The sequence below is a fragment of the Canis lupus genome, chromosome X, assembly GCF_011100685.1.
Source record: "Canis lupus familiaris isolate Mischka breed German Shepherd chromosome X, alternate assembly UU_Cfam_GSD_1.0, whole genome shotgun sequence".
Lineage (NCBI taxonomy): Eukaryota > Metazoa > Chordata > Mammalia > Carnivora > Canidae > Canis > Canis lupus.
Window position 1 is genome coordinate 32,995,197 of NC_049260.1, and position 17,868 is coordinate 33,013,064.

Below are 17,868 nucleotides of genomic sequence, written 5' to 3' on the forward strand. Positions count from 1 at the left end.
TTGTATTTGCAATTGACTGTGAGTGGTAGGGTATGAGAGCTTCCCATGCTGAAACCTCCTAACTCCATTTCAGAGAGGCTTCCCCTTACTAATTTTCACATAAACATCTACTGGATTAGCAAAAGTGAAAAAAAAATCTGACAATACTAACCTTTGGGAGGCAAGGATATAGAGCAGAGAGCACTCTTCTACGTTGCTGGCTAGACCAAAAATTGGTACAATTACTTCCAATTGCTTGACACTATCTTAAAATAGTTATCGGTAACCCTGTGGAGATATGCACTCCTTGTGGCGTGCCAATTCCGCCGAAGGGAAGCTTGTGTTTCTCTGCCTCAGGGTATATACTAAAAGATATTCATAGCAGCTTTACTAATGATAGAAAAAATCTGGAAACAGCCCAAATATTCAGCAACAGAAGAATGGATAAATCAAGTGTAAGATAGCATACCACTGAATAATGAATAAAAATGAACAAACTACAATAATATGAAACAATTTGGATGACTCTTAAAAGACTATCATGTTGAGACAAAGAGGCAAAACACAAAAGAATATAACATTTAATTTCATTTACTTAGAGTTCAAAAACAGGCAAAACAAAATCGTATTGTTTAGGAATGTATGCTTAGGTAGTAAAAGTATACAGAAAAGCAAAGATGTGATTACCATAAGAGTTAAGATTTTATTTCAAAGATGGGGAAGAAAAGGGTTGGTGATATGGACAGAACACAAAGCGGGCTTCTACTTGATTACTTTATACTGTTATGCTGTCCATTTTTATTTTATGCACCTTTCTATGCGTGTCATATTTTATAATAAAATTAATTTTTACTCCAAAGCACAGAATTAAATATATAGAATAATCTCAATTTATAAAACAGGTTAAAAGAAATTCTTATGATGCCTGCCCAGATTTGTGTGTGCAGAATTTTATACGATTTTTCACATAAACAAGGAGAAAGGCATGGAATCTATATGTAAAATGTTGATTTAACCTGGGGTGAGAGGAAAGAAAGAGAAGAAAGGAGAAGCAAAAAAGAAAGGTGTTCTTTTTTTAAAAAAAACATGCATGGGGGATCCCTGGGTGGCGCAGCGGTTTGGCGCCTGCCTTTGGCCCAGGGCGCGATCCTGGAGACCCGGGATCGAATCCCACATCGGGCTCCCGGTGCATGGAGCCTGCTTCTCCCTCTGCCTGTGTCTCTGCCTCTCTCTCTCTCACTGTGTGCCTATCATAAATAAAAAAAAAAAAAAAAACATGCATGATATATTCCTTATATGTGCGGTTGCATATGTAGGCATGTGTGTGTACATATCCTAGAACTTTGAAATTTGGTCATTAACTTAGTAGTGAGAGATCTAAGTTTGATTTCTATTTATTTCTATTGCTTGACATTTGTTACTATAAAAATGTATTGGTTAAATAACCATTAGGGGGATGGGCAGGGGAAGCCACTCTATCATGAAAGAGAAGAAATTAGAACCTGGCATTTTGGACAAGAATCCAGTGTCTGAAAAAAAAAAAAAAAAGAATCCAGTGTCTGAAATAGTTTACTCTGTCAGATTTTTAAGATCTGTTTCCCCATCTTGACAGTATGCATGCACACACATGCAAGCATACATGCACAGACATTTTTTTTAAATTAAAAAATAATTTAAGTACATTGCCCAAAGCTTAGAGACCAGGGAGGTAGAAATTGAACACCCAGGTCTATGTGATTCCAAATTTCACGTTCTTTTTGTAAAGCAAACACCACTAAGAAGGAGACCCCACTCGTCTGATGGCATAATTCAGGTTGAGTGGATAGCAAGAGAGAAAAACCTCAGGATAGGATGATTTCTAGATATTTGTATTGGATTTTTCAAGTATTTTTTTAAAAAAGTGATCCACTGATTTTCTCCTCCTTCCTTGGAAGGACTCCTTGGAAGAGACCGAGGAAGGTGTTAATGACTTAGTGTCCTCCCGGTTTTCTGCAAACACCCACAGTCTAGCAAGTGGCCTGTCAACCGTAAGTAGTTCTCTAGCACGTAACTAGTGATTATTATTATTATTATTATTATTCTTTCTCTTGTTGATTTTTGGGACTTTTTCTCAAGGAGATCGGAATGTTCTTGAGAATATGTGTGACAGTGAGTCAAGAGTCATTATAATCTGCTTGCCCTTTGCCCACAGAGTGCTTTTTGTTGTAATTTTGTGTGAGCTTTTCCTTCTCTCTCCTTCCATGGTCCTCACCCATTTTTTAAAACCTCTTTACTCCCTCATTCAGGCTCTCATCAACTCAAACCTATAGACTATCACAATTCTCTGCCAATATATTTATTTGCTTGCCACCACTTTGTTTATTTCCCAACTGTCCACCATGCTGTGGCCATTTTCTTAAAATACATACCTAGTCAGGTTTCTCTGCTACTCAGACACTGTCCATAGCTTCTCACTGCCTGTAGAATAATGTCTCTTCTTATGTCCATGTTCAAGGCTTTGCTTGAGAGGTAAGTGTTAGGAGCCCCCATGTTCTCATACTCATTTGCATGCATATATGCCTGTAAACTTTTTTCTTTGCTCCTCTGATTTCTGTTCTTTGCTCTAATACCCATTTTTCCTTTTGACCTTTGGGCGACTGTCTTAAAGAGTTCTCAAGCAGGCTCTGACAGGAAGTGGACCTACCTAAATGTACCTGATGCTGACTCAGACACTGTGAGTTTTCAATCTTTCCTTTTCCTTCTTTCCAGCCATACTTTGCACATTTCATGGTAGGGGAAATCTGATGAGGTGGGCAGTTTTTCCAGCATTTACCTTTTTCTGACTTGTATACAGTTAACCAGAGTTTCTCTTTAAAAAAGGTAAACAGGGCAGCCTGGGTGGCTCAGCGGTTTGGTGCCGCCTTTAGCCCAGGACGTGATCCTGGAGACCCGGGTTCGAGTCCCGCGTTGGGCTCCCTGCATGGAGCCTGCTTCTCCCTCTGCCTGTGTCTCTGCATCTCTCTGTATCTGTTTCTCGAATAAATAAATAAAATATTTTTTTTAAAAAAGGTAAACAACACTACCAGAATCCAAGTATCCCAAGGAAAGAAAACTTCATTCAGCATTAGAATCTGAGTGCCAGTCAAAAGACATATGGTTCAAAATGATTTACCATTAATGAGATAACCTTTAGAATAAACATCTCTCTTTTAAATCCCAACATTTGCTCGGTTAAGAGCATAAAATTTGGTTAGTAGCAAAATTGCCTTAATTGCCTGAATTTCTCCTACACTTCAGCATTTATGGGTTCTTAAATTTTCTTCTCTCTGTCGGGGCCCCCTGCTTACTGAGGACTGCTTTGAAGATGTGGCTACTGAGGGATGTGGTGTAGACACAAATTAGTGATATGAGGAGGTGGGGAGGCATGCTGGGGAGATCCTCAGCAAAAAATCTAGAGACTTTGCTCTGTGTCTTAGCACTGCCAGTAATTTCTGTGAGTCAGTTTTCCTATATGTAACCTGAGGGAGTAGCTTATTCTTGAAGCCCTTGGAAGTCAAAGGCAGCATTGCCTCACTTGGGGCGAGACTCTAACACATTGTCAGTTCACAGAGCCCCTAGTGATTCTTTCATCCCACTCCTGAGCCAAAAGTAATACCTGACTAACCCATTTATTAAGTAATTAGTGGTGTGAAATGTTGGAGTTCGGGGGAGAATTCTTGGGGTGTCTTTGGTACAAAAAGGGTGGTTTTATTAAAGCCTGGGGACAGGACCTGTGTGCATAAAGAGCTGCCCTGGGGTTGTGAGGAGTGACTGATTATATACTTTCAAGTTGAGAGGGGGTTGGGGAGGGCTTAAGTCTCTAAGGAATTTGGAAGCCAGGTTTCTAGGACCTTGGGCTAGCTGCTATTAGGACAAGGTCATTTATTGCTGTCTAGTAAAACCTTAGTCACGAGACCCTTGAGATGTATATCAGCAGGCCATGTGCTTGGAGGATGACTGCTGACATGGGTCTTGGGGACCTGTACAGGTAAAGGAAGTTTCCAAAGGGATTTTTACATATTAAAGAAGACTTACAGGATCCTGGAGGTCGGGCTAATGTCAAGCTAAGGTTGCCTTTTGCCTTTAGCAAAAGTATTAACATTGAGATGGTTGAGTTCCTGGGGCAAGGTCATAAGTATTTGTCAATGGGCTGCAAAGGATATTAATTTTTTTCTATATTTCTTTTGCCTTTGTTTTCCACATCAGTTAGGTCAAAAAATTTTATAAGGACTAATACCCTAACAACTTAGTAGACATGCAAAACAGTAATACATAAATTGAAAGAAAAATCATTTTCTTCCATTCTTAAACAGCCCTTAATCCTTACTAATGGGACTCAGGTGCCTGTTAGGCACCTCACAACTCGTCAGATCTGGGAATCCAATTGGACAGCACCACTTTTACTTCTTGTTCCACATTGATTTTTTTTAAAGATTTTTATTTATTTATTTGATAGAGAGCACAAGCAGGAGTGAGCAGCAGAGGGAGAGGGAGAAGCAGGCTCCCTGCTGAGCAGGGACCCTGATGTGGGGCTTGATCCAGGACCCTGGAATCATGACTTGAGCCAAAGCAGATGCTTAACTGAGCCACTCAGGCTCCCCTCCACATTGATTTTTATGCAGTACCTACTTATTTTTTCACAGTAACTCTCAAAAACTCAGCTTCACCCAGATAAGACTTAAAAGAATGAATTGTGATTCAATGTTAACACCATGAACAACTGTTAATAATTTGCATGGTGTCTGATGGATGGTCACTGTGTTTTCCCTTGAAATTTTAAAATACCCTATGGTCCCCCTGTGAGTTGCTGCAGTGCTCTGGGATGCCACAATACACATTTTGGAGACTGTGGACCTAGGAGTTTGTTAGAAAAGAAGACTCTCAGACCCCACCTGAGACTGACTGGATCAGTCTTCATCTTAACAAGATCCCCAGGTGATTTCTGTGCAATTAAAGTTTGAAAAGCACCACTCAAAGCCACCTATTATAAAGAAAATTCTGTTTTGTTTTAGGAAGGGAAAAGACAAATTAGATCACTCACTGGCTCACTAGAAATGATAATTTTTAAGTAATTATGGAATTCTTGGTTTACTTTTGCCCTTGACTTAAATTTAAAAGAGATACTGGCCACATCATCCAAATCCTGTTCTTTGATCAGTCTCTGAACACCCAAAAGAATGTAGTGACTTCCGCTCTGCATATCACACAAAGTGGGAAGCCCAGGCTCTCTTTGTACTTAATCTAGTCCTTCCCAGTGGTTCACAGACAGGGCTTTTGAAACTATTGGGTCACTCATGAAAGCCTTCCGAGCGTGGTCTCTTTTGACAGATGTGTTGCTAAGATACAGTTTTGGCACTAAAGGATAATTTTGTTACATTTAATTTAAAATATGTCTCTTGTCATTAGTGTCTAATCAGGAATTGTATTCATTCTGGTAGATTTGGACTGTTGGGGTTTTTTTGTTTTGTTTTGTTTGTTTTTTTACATTTTATTAGTTTGTTGGTGTGTTCACTTATTGTTTAGTGTTCTATTTTGGGAGTGGTTATTTTACAGAGGTCTACAAAGCCCAGGTCTGAGCACTACCCATGTGACCACAATAGCTGCTCAGGGAAGTCACAGCAACCTAGGGTGTATGCTGTTCTCCTGGCATGCCCTCGTTAAAGCTAGTTATGCCTTCCCAGAGACTGATGGGATGCTCTCTGTGGGTGTCAGAGAACTCTGTGGTTCCTGCTAGCACAGAATATATGAGCTTCTCTTTGACCCGATGGATGCATTCTAGACCTTGACGTAGATTGACCGTGGGTCTGGATCTACCAGTGAGAGAGGCAGAAGCTACAAGGATAGGGAGAAGACGTGAGATTGGAAGTGCCTCAGTGACCCTGTATTCTTTAGAAGTGAATAAACAAAAACTCTTCACTTGCCCAGAAAGGCAGTGCTTCCCCTCTCAGCAAGTTTCCTTGCCTTCCTTACCAATGCTCTTTAAGTCTTCTTGTCCCTTGTCAGGTTTGGAGTTTATACAATACCAGCAACTCAGGCAAAAGAAGTGATTTTTGTTTTCTTTGCTCATCCTAGACTTTCCTGCTCATTATAAAGAATAAGAATAGTAATTGAATAAAGCGGGGGGGGGGGGGGGGGGTGGCTTCTGTGAAGAGCTAATTAGAATAACACTGGGCACCTCTTCTCATCTTGTTTATTCCAGACCAGCCTTAACAGCATGATGAGTGTTTACAGTGAAACAGGAGACTATGGCAACGTGAAGGTCAGTGGTGAAATCCTTCTCCACATCAGTTACTGCTACAAAACTGGCGGGCTCTACATTTTTGTCAAGAATTGCAGAAATCTGGCCATTGGAGATGAAAAGAAACAGAGGACAGATGCGTAAGCACATAGCACATTCCTCAGACTGTTTCAGTCACTGCTTTCTTTGTCAATATGTGTGGTTTTGTCTTAGCATTCCTCTTGATTCAGAACTTTCTCAGAAGGTTGTGATTTTTCTCCCGTGCAACACTTCTAAATATTCTCTAAGTGTATGTATAATGGCTGCATCCATGATTATCTAATTGTAAAGAGCTATGAGTCAATGTGATTCAGGACTGACATATTTGTAGTTTACACAGAGGCAGCTCTGAGATAGAGGCTGGCTGGCACATTGGCGCACCCCAGGATCTATGAGGATCTTGTTCTGGGAGACCCTCCAGAGAAAATCACCAAGCTGTTAGCCCAGTTGAACAGCTCGAAAGGACAATTTTAAGACTCTCAGGCTTCCAGATATCTACTGGGAGGCAGATAATTGACTGTGTGTGGTACATTGGAAGGGAGCTAGATGAAAGATGTGTCAGGGGTTCCCAAGATCATTGTCAGGCTTGATGATTTACGAGGAGGACTCACAGGACTCCACATGTAGTCATAATCAGCAAAGAAAAAAGGCATGTGTGGCTAAGTTCTGAAGAATCTAGGCTTAAACTTCTAAACTCCCAGCGGAGTCACACAGGATGTACTTAATTCCTCCAGCAACCTGTGCAATGTTGTTTACCAGGGAAGCTCATTTAGAGACTCAACTGGTCACATACCAAAATTCCAGTCTCCCTGAAGGAAAGCCAATGTTCTACATAAGCCATTATTATTTTTACAAATAGTTTAGTCACAGTGAGCCATTTATATCTGTTCCGGGAGTGATGAGAGTCCTCCTGAAATCCAAGTTCCCAGATCCCAGCCACTGGCTAATGTTGTAAGCAGGCATTTCCAGGCAATCTGAGGCCTGCTGTCTTACCCTTTTCCTCCATAGTAGGTGACCTAGGTCCAATAAACACCTCAGAGAAGCTTTTTCCAAGTGTCTAAAGATAGGCAAAATGGGAGTGGGACACCTGGCTGGCTCAGTTGGTGGAGTGTGTGGCTCTTGATCTCAGGGTTGTGAGTTCAAGCCCCATGTTGGGCATAGAGATTACTTAGAAAATTAAATTTTTTTAAAAAGATAGACAAATGAGTGGATTCTGAGTATAGATTGATCCATCTACTTCCTCAGCTACGTATCAGAGGGCTTTAGGAACTATTTATTTATTTATTTAGATGTATTTATTTATTCATGAGAGACAGAGAGAGAGAGAGGCAGAGACAGAGGGTGAAGCAAGCTCCTCACAGGAGTCCAATGCGGGACTCGATCCTGGATCCGGGATCACAACCTGGGCCAAAGGCAGCTAGCTGCCCAACCGCCGAGCCACCCTGGTGTCCCAGGACTAATCATTTAGGGTAGCATGGAAAGAGGTCCTCTAAAGCCCTGGTATATGTGCTTCACAGCAACTCTTGTAGCATCTTGTCGATTGAAGTCTTGTACATCTTGTACTTTCTAAATCTGCCTTGATACCCCTGCTCCAAGAGGTTCCTGGGATAGCTCAACACAAGGTGTTGGGTAGAATTGTTATTGTGACACTGGGTTGTTATTTCCTATTTGTTCTTTTTCACCATTTTCCTCCATTTGTCTATAACCACTGATTCCAGTCATCAGAAGTCCTGACATCTGAATGGAGAACAATATAACCCTAGAGTATTTTGTGAGACCATTGATCCTATGAATAGATGACATTTATTGAGTCGTATAATGTCAGCTCCCTTATGTATCAACCAGTTTAATCCTTGTAATGCCCTAAGTTAGATAGATACTGTTATTATCCCAGTTTTGCAGATGAGGAAACTGAGGCACAGCGAGGTTAAGTAAGTTCTTGAGTTTACCAAAACCAGTGAGGCATGGAGTAACTCAAGCACAGTTGGCTTGATGTCAGAGCCCACACTCTTCATCACTATACTGCTTCTCTCTTATTGGAAGCCCAGAGTTCTATTTTAAGGTATCCTGCTAGATAGACTACATTCTCTTTGGTTCTCTAATGTTTCCTGACCTATTCCCTTCACCTCTCTTGTTCACTGAAGTCCCTGACTATTCCTTGTGAAGTAGATGTTTCCCAATAATTAATTTCATGTCTTATCACCTACAGTTATGTTAAGTCATACCTTCTTCCTGACAAGTCCAGAAACAATAAGCGCAAGACCAAGATCAGAACAGGCACCAATCCAGAATTTAACGAAACACTAAAGGTAAGTACATGCTCTCTCATATTAACTCAAGTGATACTGTTCATGCCTTCATTGGTTTAAAATTAAAATTGACTACAGAGAGGTTTGTGTGTCCAGGCTTACATATCTTTCAGAAAAGTAGAATTTGAATAAATTAGTGTAATACCCTTGGCTTTCTTAATAGTTCTTTGAAAAGAAAAAGCTGTAAACCCTTATTCTGTTTGTTTCTCTGCTGCAGCTAAAGTTACACCTTAAGTAAAGATGATCAAGTGAAATTTCATCTGAGCCAGTGCATCTTGTCAAAAAATGTTTCACCCTTAGGAAAATTATTTTTTTCTAGTTTAAAATCCTTAAAAGGAGTTTGTCACAGTTTTGACACTGACTTAGCAAATCACTCTGTATACATTCCTCGTTCTGCTAACAGAGCATGAATATGTGCTGTTTCTTGTCATGTTTCAGAATTGGGCTAAATTTAGGCTTGTGGTTAATAAACAGTGGTGAGACAAGGTTGGATTTGGGGAACCTCAGAGAAAGTGGCCCTGGTAAGACATGATCCAGGCCGCAATCTTTGGTTGACCTTACTTTCCCCATAGGTTTCTATGTAACAACCCCTTCTCTCACCCTGGGCCAATTTAGCCTGGTAAGAAAGATCTGGGAAGACTAGAATGTAGAAATTAATGCCAGTTGCAGGGAAATTTATGAACCTTGTGCCTGGAGTGATGGAGTCAGAGTCCACCATAGCAGGAAGGTGGTGAGCGGGGATGTCCTTCATTGTGGTCCTGTTTAGAAGCAGGAACCAATATGAAGACAGATCAAAATGAAAATGAATGAATTTAGGCAGGGGGTGAATCTGGTGGTTATAACAAGGTAGCAAAAATGAGCCCAAGCAGAATATATAGAGTGACATGGCAAATTCAGGAAGGAGGAAGCCAAGGTCAGTCATGCCAGGAACAGCAAGTATGGGTATCGATGCAAATCCAAGATCAAGAAACACTCTGAAGTGTGTCTCAGGTGGTAGATGCATAGAACAAGCAGGAGATTTGAGGGTGTATAGGCATGTCGCTATGGATCATGTTCTGCTGAAAAGGAAAAGCTACCCCAGCAATATTTTATTTCTAGTCAATATATGTATTTGTCTATTCACTCCTGCACTTATACTAGACTTTATGAAGTTTCTCACTGACAGTACTTTTCTGGATTTAGAGATTCTCATTATAAATAAGGTAAGACAGAGAAGTTGGCAAGTTGATATATCAGACATTAAGCTTACAAAGTAGATGTTGAAAAATGACTAGCAGATGAAAAACAGGTGAAACTGGAAAGGGGACATTCTTCATGATCTAACACTTTTTATATTATATTTGAAGTTTATTGACTTTTTTCCTAAATAATTTGCTAATATATATTTCAGTGCTAGGTCTAACACAAAATGAGTTTATGCCATCTATAGAACCTCAGTTGTAGCATAAACAAAGAAAACTACAATGTTTGGGGGGTTTGCTTTGTTCATATTACTAATGCATATAATCTGAAAGATGATGAAGGCAAATTTTAGCCTGTTGTAGAACCGGGCAGAGTAGGAGTGTGTGATGTTGTGAATCTCATTTGCAGTATACCATCAGCCATACCCAGCTGGAAACAAGAACTCTACAACTCTCAGTCTGGCATTATGATCGATTTGGACGTAACAGCTTCCTTGGGGAGGTGGAGATTCCTTTTGACTCATGGAACTTTGAAAATCCAAGTGATGAGTGGTTTGTGCTTCAGCCCAAGGTAGGAAATGCTTCCAGATTAATCAAACAGCTGTGCAGTGAGACAAGTTATGCACAAAATTGATGTCATAGGCCTGAAGGATCTGAAGACTTCCAATTTTCAAGAAGTAATCTGAGGGGATTAGTGCGGCCAAAACTCCTTTTTTAATACAGACTGTATAATGCAAGTCACAGAGTCATATATATTATTAATTTGACTTACTAAAAATGCACTCATCATCTGAAGGTTTCCATGGATTAAAAAAAAGGAATACCTGATATGATCCTATCAGAAATTATATGATCCTATCAGAAAGAGAAAGCAAAAACAAATCCATAGAGCCAGTCAGTCTTAAAACATTCTTTCGATTCCCCATTCTTCACAATTCAAACCTAAACAGGAGTGGTCTTGCCTTGGCTCACATGAGGAAGTAACCAATAACTAAAATGTCTGGTTTCCTATATTCCTACTTTTGAGATTCATAAGCCAGGTCTGAAGTTATATTCAGAAAAACAATCTTAAAGCTGGTCCTAGAAATTAAATGCAATATAGCATGTTCTGAACTAGATGAACAGTAGCTTGGATTCACTTTATTCAGCTGGAGCCACTCTACATTTATAGTAAATTTTTAAGTCAAAAGGGGGATGAAAAAAGGTCACATTTATGTAACCAAAGATTGCTCTTTATACACAGGCAAAAAAAAAAATATGAGGGGAAGATAGTAGAGTCAAATCAGACTCTCTGGGTTCAATCCTGGCTTCAATCCTGTCTGTGTGACATTGGCCAAATTACTTAAGTTCCTAGGCTTTGGTGTTCTCATATGTGGTATAATAATTGGACATATCTTACTGGGACATTGTGAAGCTCGCAGAAACACCCTGTGATGCTCACATTATTGTATCAGGCACATCTTAAGCTCTCAAGAAATGCTAGGTGGTGTTTATGTTACATCATAGACAAGAGTCCTTATATCACAATTGACAGAAACCCCAGCTCATACAGCTCACAAAATAAAAGGAAATTATTGGCCAGTGATTATCAAGCATGGCTTTATCCAAGTAACTCAAATCTTACCAAGGCCCCGGACTCCCTTGGTCTCTCTTCTCTGTGTTGCCTTCATTTTCAAGACTTTGTGCAGCTGTCCTCCCTCACTAGCTCCAGTATGATTCTCTTGGAGATTATAATACCTGCAAGCCTCTCCTCCTTGCACCACACTGTCCAGGAGAGGAAAAATGTCTTTCTCTTCCAGCAGTCCACCCAGTGCCCTGGGCCTGGTTCTCCTCATTGTGATTACATCATTTGCGTATCCTGAACTAATTGCCATGGCCAGCCAGGGAGGTGAGATACATTGGCTGACTTAAGATAATCAGAACGTACCCTGGTCCTGAAGGTAATACTGCCCCCAGAGAAATCCAGGTATAGTAGTTCTAAAGGAACGCTGAGTGGAAGCTAGACAGCAAAACACGTGTTGTTCACCATCCGTAACAGCATTGTTCATAGCTGATGGTACAACAAACATGGTGAGTTAAGTATCATCACTTCCATTGTGCCTGAGGAGATCAAGACTCAGAAGTTAAATACAATTTTCCAGTGGAGTTTTATAACTATTGACCTCAAGCTTGGTGTAAATAACTCATGGAAAATCTTTGGGAAGTATAACTGGGCTGTGGGTAAAATTAGCAATAAAATATAAAAAGTCCTTAAACATAAAATAACTGTAAGCCCATGACTAATATAAATATGAAAGAGGAAGTACAATAGTCACAAGAAATAAGTCCACAATAGAATAACATTCCCTGACATTAAGAATGGGAAATAATTGGTCATTATAACACAGAGTCTCTTGGAATTGAATGAAGAGCCTTACCATGAAGGATACCACTTAATCTGACTTAACAGTCTCCTATCACTTGCTTCCTTTTGTGTGTAATGGGTGAGCACAATAGAATCATAGTTAGAAAATGTCCAAGAGGGGCACCTGGGTGCCTCAGTGGTTGAGTGGCTGCCTTTGGCTCAGTTCGTGATCCCAGGATCCTGGGATCGAGTCCCACATCGGGCTCCCTGCTAGGAGCCTGTTCTCCCTCTGCCTGTGTCTCTGCCCCTCTCTGTGTCTCTCATGAATAAATAAATAAAATCTTTAAAACTAAGGAAAAGAAAACATCCAAGACATTGTATGATGCATGATACCGGTGAAGGACAAGTAATTCATTTTAGTACATAAAATTAACTTGTCTGTCCTAAATTTAATGTGAAAGCACATACGGGCTTTTTGGAAAACAGCTTGGAGAGTTCCAGTCAGTTTCCTGGAAATGGTTGAAGGACTTGCTCAGATGGTATCTGAGCTCTCCCAGGTGTATCCTCTGTGCTTAGGGACCAACGACTTTCCATGGTAATCACCTTCACAGTGCAGTTGAATGATTTCACTTTCTAGCATAAAGGAGAAGCAACTCTGAGGCTGCTCCAGGTCGAAAAGTTCAGACTGTGTTTAATGTCTGGAACTCCTCGGGCCTCTGCCAGGTCCCCTTGGACTCCTTAAACCATGACTGTTAGGAGTTTTGCCTCCAACAGCTCTCACCTGACACTCTGTTTAGAAGACTGTGCTTGGGCTACTGTAGCTTTTTCCATGAGCAGGGAGTCAGAAGCTCCCAGAAACTTACGTACTACCTACCACAAGGCAACCCTTTGCCAGTAACTGATAGATGGGGGAGTATGAACGCATAGTTCCCGTACGGAGAGGGGTGGGTTAAGGGGGTTGGTGCTCCAAGGTACTACTTATACTCTACAGCTTCTCTACCAGATCAGGCCCTCTCCTTGCCTGGCTTCCTCCCTTCCCTGACCTTTTTCCTGATCACCCCTTAACTAGTCTATCCTGGGAGCAATTCTTTTTTTTTTTTAAGTATGTATGTATGTATGTATGTGTGTGTGTGTGTGTGTGTGTATGTATGTATTTATTTAAGAGAGCGCAAGCGAGCACTCAAGCAGGGGCAGAGAGAAAGGGAGAAACAGACTCCCCTGCTGAGCAGGGAACCCACGTGGGTTTTTATCCCAGGACCCCAGGATCATGACCTGAGCCAAAGGCAGACACTTAACTGATTGAGCCACCTAGGCACCCTCCTGAGAGCAATCTTAATAAGTCCTAGGCATAAGAATCCTCACCTCAGAGTGAGCTTCTGGGGAACCCAACATAGGTTAGTCTTTAATCCGTGTCATCTTTCTCTGCCAAGAGAAAAGATGACACGTAGACACATATATGTGTCTCTGGTACATATAGAGGAAAGCCCACAGATTCTGCCTTATTTAAACACCATGCCTTCTAGAAATGAGGAGGGCAGGTACAACATACTTTGTAGGCTGCCTCCTATTCATTGGTGGCTCATCCTCAGGCTGAGCTGGGCTCCATGTGGTGGATTATCAGCTGACTATGGCAAGTGTCACTTCATTTCAGTCTCCTGCCTCAGCCCCTTCAAGGCAGTAGTCACCTCATCAGCTACAGCTAGAGTATGAGCAGCCCTGGAGACTTGATGTCTTCTTGTGGATTATCCAGCTGAGGAGGTGAAGTGTAAGCTACAGGGACCAATTTCCTTAGTGATAGAGGATCTTAATTAATAGTCCTTAAGCATTCAGAAATACTGATACCATTTTGCAGTGGGACTACTGGAAAGACACAGTGCCTTATATCTTATTGACTCTGTGTTAGTGAACGTCCCTTGACACCTGTCTTTGTTTTTGCTCAGTCTTACAGCACTAAGCCAGTGAGGAGGTTGGTGCGGACAGAGAAAGAACTCAAGATGTCAAATGTACTGTCAAGTAGTTTCATAGTAGAACTTCCATTTCACTGCATGACATGAGATTGTTTATTAGCTGTAACTCATTATCTTTCTGAAAGGCATATTAGGTAGTTAGACAAGAAGGGGTTGTCAGTATGAATTGCCTTTCATGTCTTTCCAGAAGGTGCTATTATAAAAACAAGGACCTTTGAAAATCAACAGCAAGCTCAAGTGTTTTCCAAAGAAATCTTCTCTGTTCTGCCTTCAGGCAGAGAGTAAATGTAAATTCCTATGAAATTATTACCGAGCTAAAAGACTCTCTCTTTATTTGGCAGTTAGGGCAGACTTTTGTCCATAATTTATTACCCCACCTTAGACTTGTAAATGTGTTGGGAACTCTGCTTCCAACTCTGATATAATGTGGATCTCTCTTTGCAAAAAGCAGAAGATGATGGTGTTACCTGATAATGTTACACCCCTGCTCAGTCAGATACCCCCTGGGGTTCCCTACTGCTTTTGGATATGGTTTAAATAAATTCTAACCCATCATCCTGGAACTTGATGCTCTCTCTCTTTTTAAAAAGATTTTATATATTTATTCATGAGAGACACACAGAGAGAGGCAGAGAGAGACATAGGCAGAGGGAGAAGCAGGCTCCCTGCAGGGAGCCCCATGCGGAACTCGATCCCGGGACCTTGGGATCACAACCAGAGCCAAAGGCAGACTCTCAACCACTGAGCCACACAAGCATCCCACTTAGTGCTCCCTTGATAGGGCCCAGCCTTCTTAACAGAGGAGCATGTCCATGCTTTACCCACATCCCCATTTTCATGCATATGTGGCTTCCCCTGGCTTTCACTCACATCAGCCAACACCTGCCAATCTTTGTAGGAGAGGAACCCTCAGGCTGCTGATGTGGGCTTGGTCCATGGGCCCATATCAGCAGCCTGGTCTGTGGGTCTGGAAAGCCATATAGCCTGAGTATTTCAGTTTTCTGGGGGTGGATGGGAGAGCCCTTGATCAGCACCTGATGGGAGAAGGAGCATCATAAATACTGCCATTTCCTTGTCTCTGGTTGAGACAACTCTCTGTGATATGATCTTTTTCTGCAAAGCTCCTTCTGTGGAACTGAGCAAACGTTACCATAAAACTTTGCCTGATATCACAACCTTGTTAAGCCTCCTTCGATTATTGGTCCTATTTCCCAACTCCCCTTCCTAATAAAACACTGTAAAATACACTTGTATCCTAGGGTCTTCTGGGCAACTCAGAGTAGAAACCTTGTTTATGTCTTCCTTGCTACTACCCTCCTTTGCACACACTTCTAATCACACCTGACTTCCTACCAGTCCTTAAACACATTTTACACAGTCTCCACAAAAAAATATTTTGCTTATTCTGCTTTCTTAACCCAGACTGACCTTCTTCCCATCCCATCTTCATCAGTCATCATAGCTCCCATCCTCTAAGCAGCATGCAAAGGCCACCTCTTATCCCAATCTAGATTATTCTTTCTCTTCCCACAGTAGTTTCTTTGTACCTGTATTGGAGAAACTGTCATCCTGTGTCTGAACTGAGCTTACAGTAGTAGGTCAGTTAATAAAGTCACAGAAATCACACATATACAAACATGCACCTCCAGTGAACAAATAATCATTTATTTTAACTTAAATATGCATTTATCTTCAAGTCTTCTAATACAGGGATAATCCATTTTATTTGAGTATAGTTTCAAGGATTAGAATTCTATCGTATTTCCTGGCATAAATTCTGACGCTGGTATATTATAATCCATAGTTTCTAGTTTGAGCTTTCTTGAAGTGCAATAAGAACTTAAGAATGCTTTCAAAGTCAACCATATATAAAAGCTTTCTAAATATCCATGCTTGTTTTCTAATCTTTTACAGCTTTGAGCCCAAATATAATCTGATAGCAAATGTATTGTCAAATGCTTAATTCTTTTAAAGCATTCAGCTTAATTTTTATATTAGTATCTGTCTTTTTGTACTCTTAGTTTATAGATATTAAATTATATAATTAGAAAAAAATTAAAAAATAAATTATATAATTAGAACTGCAGACACGCCTGGCCTAAAGAGCCTGGGAGACTAATGCAGCTGACTTTTGGTGAACATATAGTTCACCTATAGGGGTCAGCATGCATGGTCTTTGTATAGAGGATCCTGCTCTTCACTGGGGATGGAGAACATTGATCTGATGAATCAGTTAAATAAGAGCAGATTTATAGAGCTTCTATTGAATATATGTCTCCTGTATAGACTGAAAACTCAGTAGGGTCTATGTCTCATGTGTCCCTACAGCACTTAGCAAAATGCCTTAAAAGCATTACTACAAGAAGAATCCCATATGTGTTGGTAGGATTGAATGAGTTGAATTGAATTGAATTCTACCTTTTTCTGAGCAAAAGGTGGTCAAATAAGGTAAAATGATGGTATGTCAGGAGATGACATTGCCTTGGAATTTCCTTGCAGGAATACCAAAAATATCCCAAGATATTAGATATGTACAGACTGCAAGATAACTCCTTCCCTTGAATTTCTTTTGTGTGTGATTGTAAAGCTACAAGACTTCATCTTTACTATTTCCTACTCTCACAAGATTTCAAGACTGTATTTATAAGAAGTCACCAGTATATTTTAATTTAAATACCAATGGAACATTAATCTCAATATTGCATGTTTTAACCTCTGCTAATACATAGTATGTGATACCTGTACACCTCACTTTTTCCTACCAACATATTTTCCTATCCAAAGCTCCCAGCTAAAAGCAAATCAAGCCTGTATTGGTTAACTATTATATAGAAAACTACTCTAAACCTTAGTGGCTTAAAACAATTGATTATATTGCTTATGATTCTGTGGGGTGACTAGGCTCAGCTAGGTGGTTCTCACTGAAAGTCTCTCGTGTGGTTGTGGCTAGATGGTAGACTGAGGCTGTAGTCGTATGAAGGTTTGACTAGGCTGGTTGTTCAAGTTGTCTGTCTCACACTTCCTGGGAATTCAGCTAGGACTGCCAACCAGACCACCTACATGTGGTTTCTTTATGTGGCTTGGGCCTTAACACCATGGGTTCTCAGAAGAAGCATCCCAAGGATATTCATTCAAAGAGAGGACATAGAAGCTGTTATTCTTAGGGTTGGGGCCCAGAAACTGGCACATTGTCACTTGTGCCATGGTCTACTAGTCAAACCAATCACAGGGTCCACTCAGATTCAAAGAGAAAGGATAAATACCCCACCTCTCATTCCCACCAGCAATGTGTGAGCCAGTTTTTCCACATTGAAGTTTTTTTTAAGTAGGCTCCACACCCAGTGTGGTGCCCAATGCAGGACTTGAACTCACAACCCTGAGGTCAAGACTGAGCTGAGGGGCACCTGGGTGGCTCAAGGGTTGAGCGTCTGCCTTTGGCTCAGGTCATGATCTCAGGGTCCTGGGATCGAGCCCCGCATCAGGCTCCGCACAGGGAGCCTGCTTCTCCCTCTGCCAATGTCTCTGTCCCCCCCCCCCCCGTCTCTCATGAATAAATAAATAAAATCTTTTAAAAAAAGACCTGAGCTGAAATCAAGAGGTGGATGATTAACCAACTGAGCCACCCAGGCACCCCTCCACATCAAATTTTAATCATATGAATTACAAATATGGCTTTTAATAACTGGTGGCTGGGCAGCCCAATGTGAATCAAGCCTTACTGCTTATTTCCTCCTCTTGGTCACTTAGGAAAGCCTGGAGATGTCACGAACAGACAGAGAGGTACCTTCTGTAG

At 40.9% G+C, this 17,868-nt stretch overlaps 1 protein-coding gene across 1 annotated transcript in view; it reads left to right on the forward strand.

Moving 5' to 3' along the window:
- Positions 1-17,868, forward strand: part of SYTL5 (synaptotagmin like 5) — a 119,266-nt gene that overhangs the window by 91,081 nt on the left and 10,317 nt on the right. The window contains exons 11-15 of the mRNA XM_038588784.1: positions 1,914-2,006; positions 2,627-2,692; positions 6,197-6,375; positions 8,484-8,583; positions 10,174-10,335. Of these exons, the coding sequence (XP_038444712.1) occupies positions 1,914-2,006; positions 2,627-2,692; positions 6,197-6,375; positions 8,484-8,583; positions 10,174-10,335 (600 nt within the window). The remainder of the gene's footprint in view (positions 1-1,913; positions 2,007-2,626; positions 2,693-6,196; positions 6,376-8,483; positions 8,584-10,173; positions 10,336-17,868) is intronic.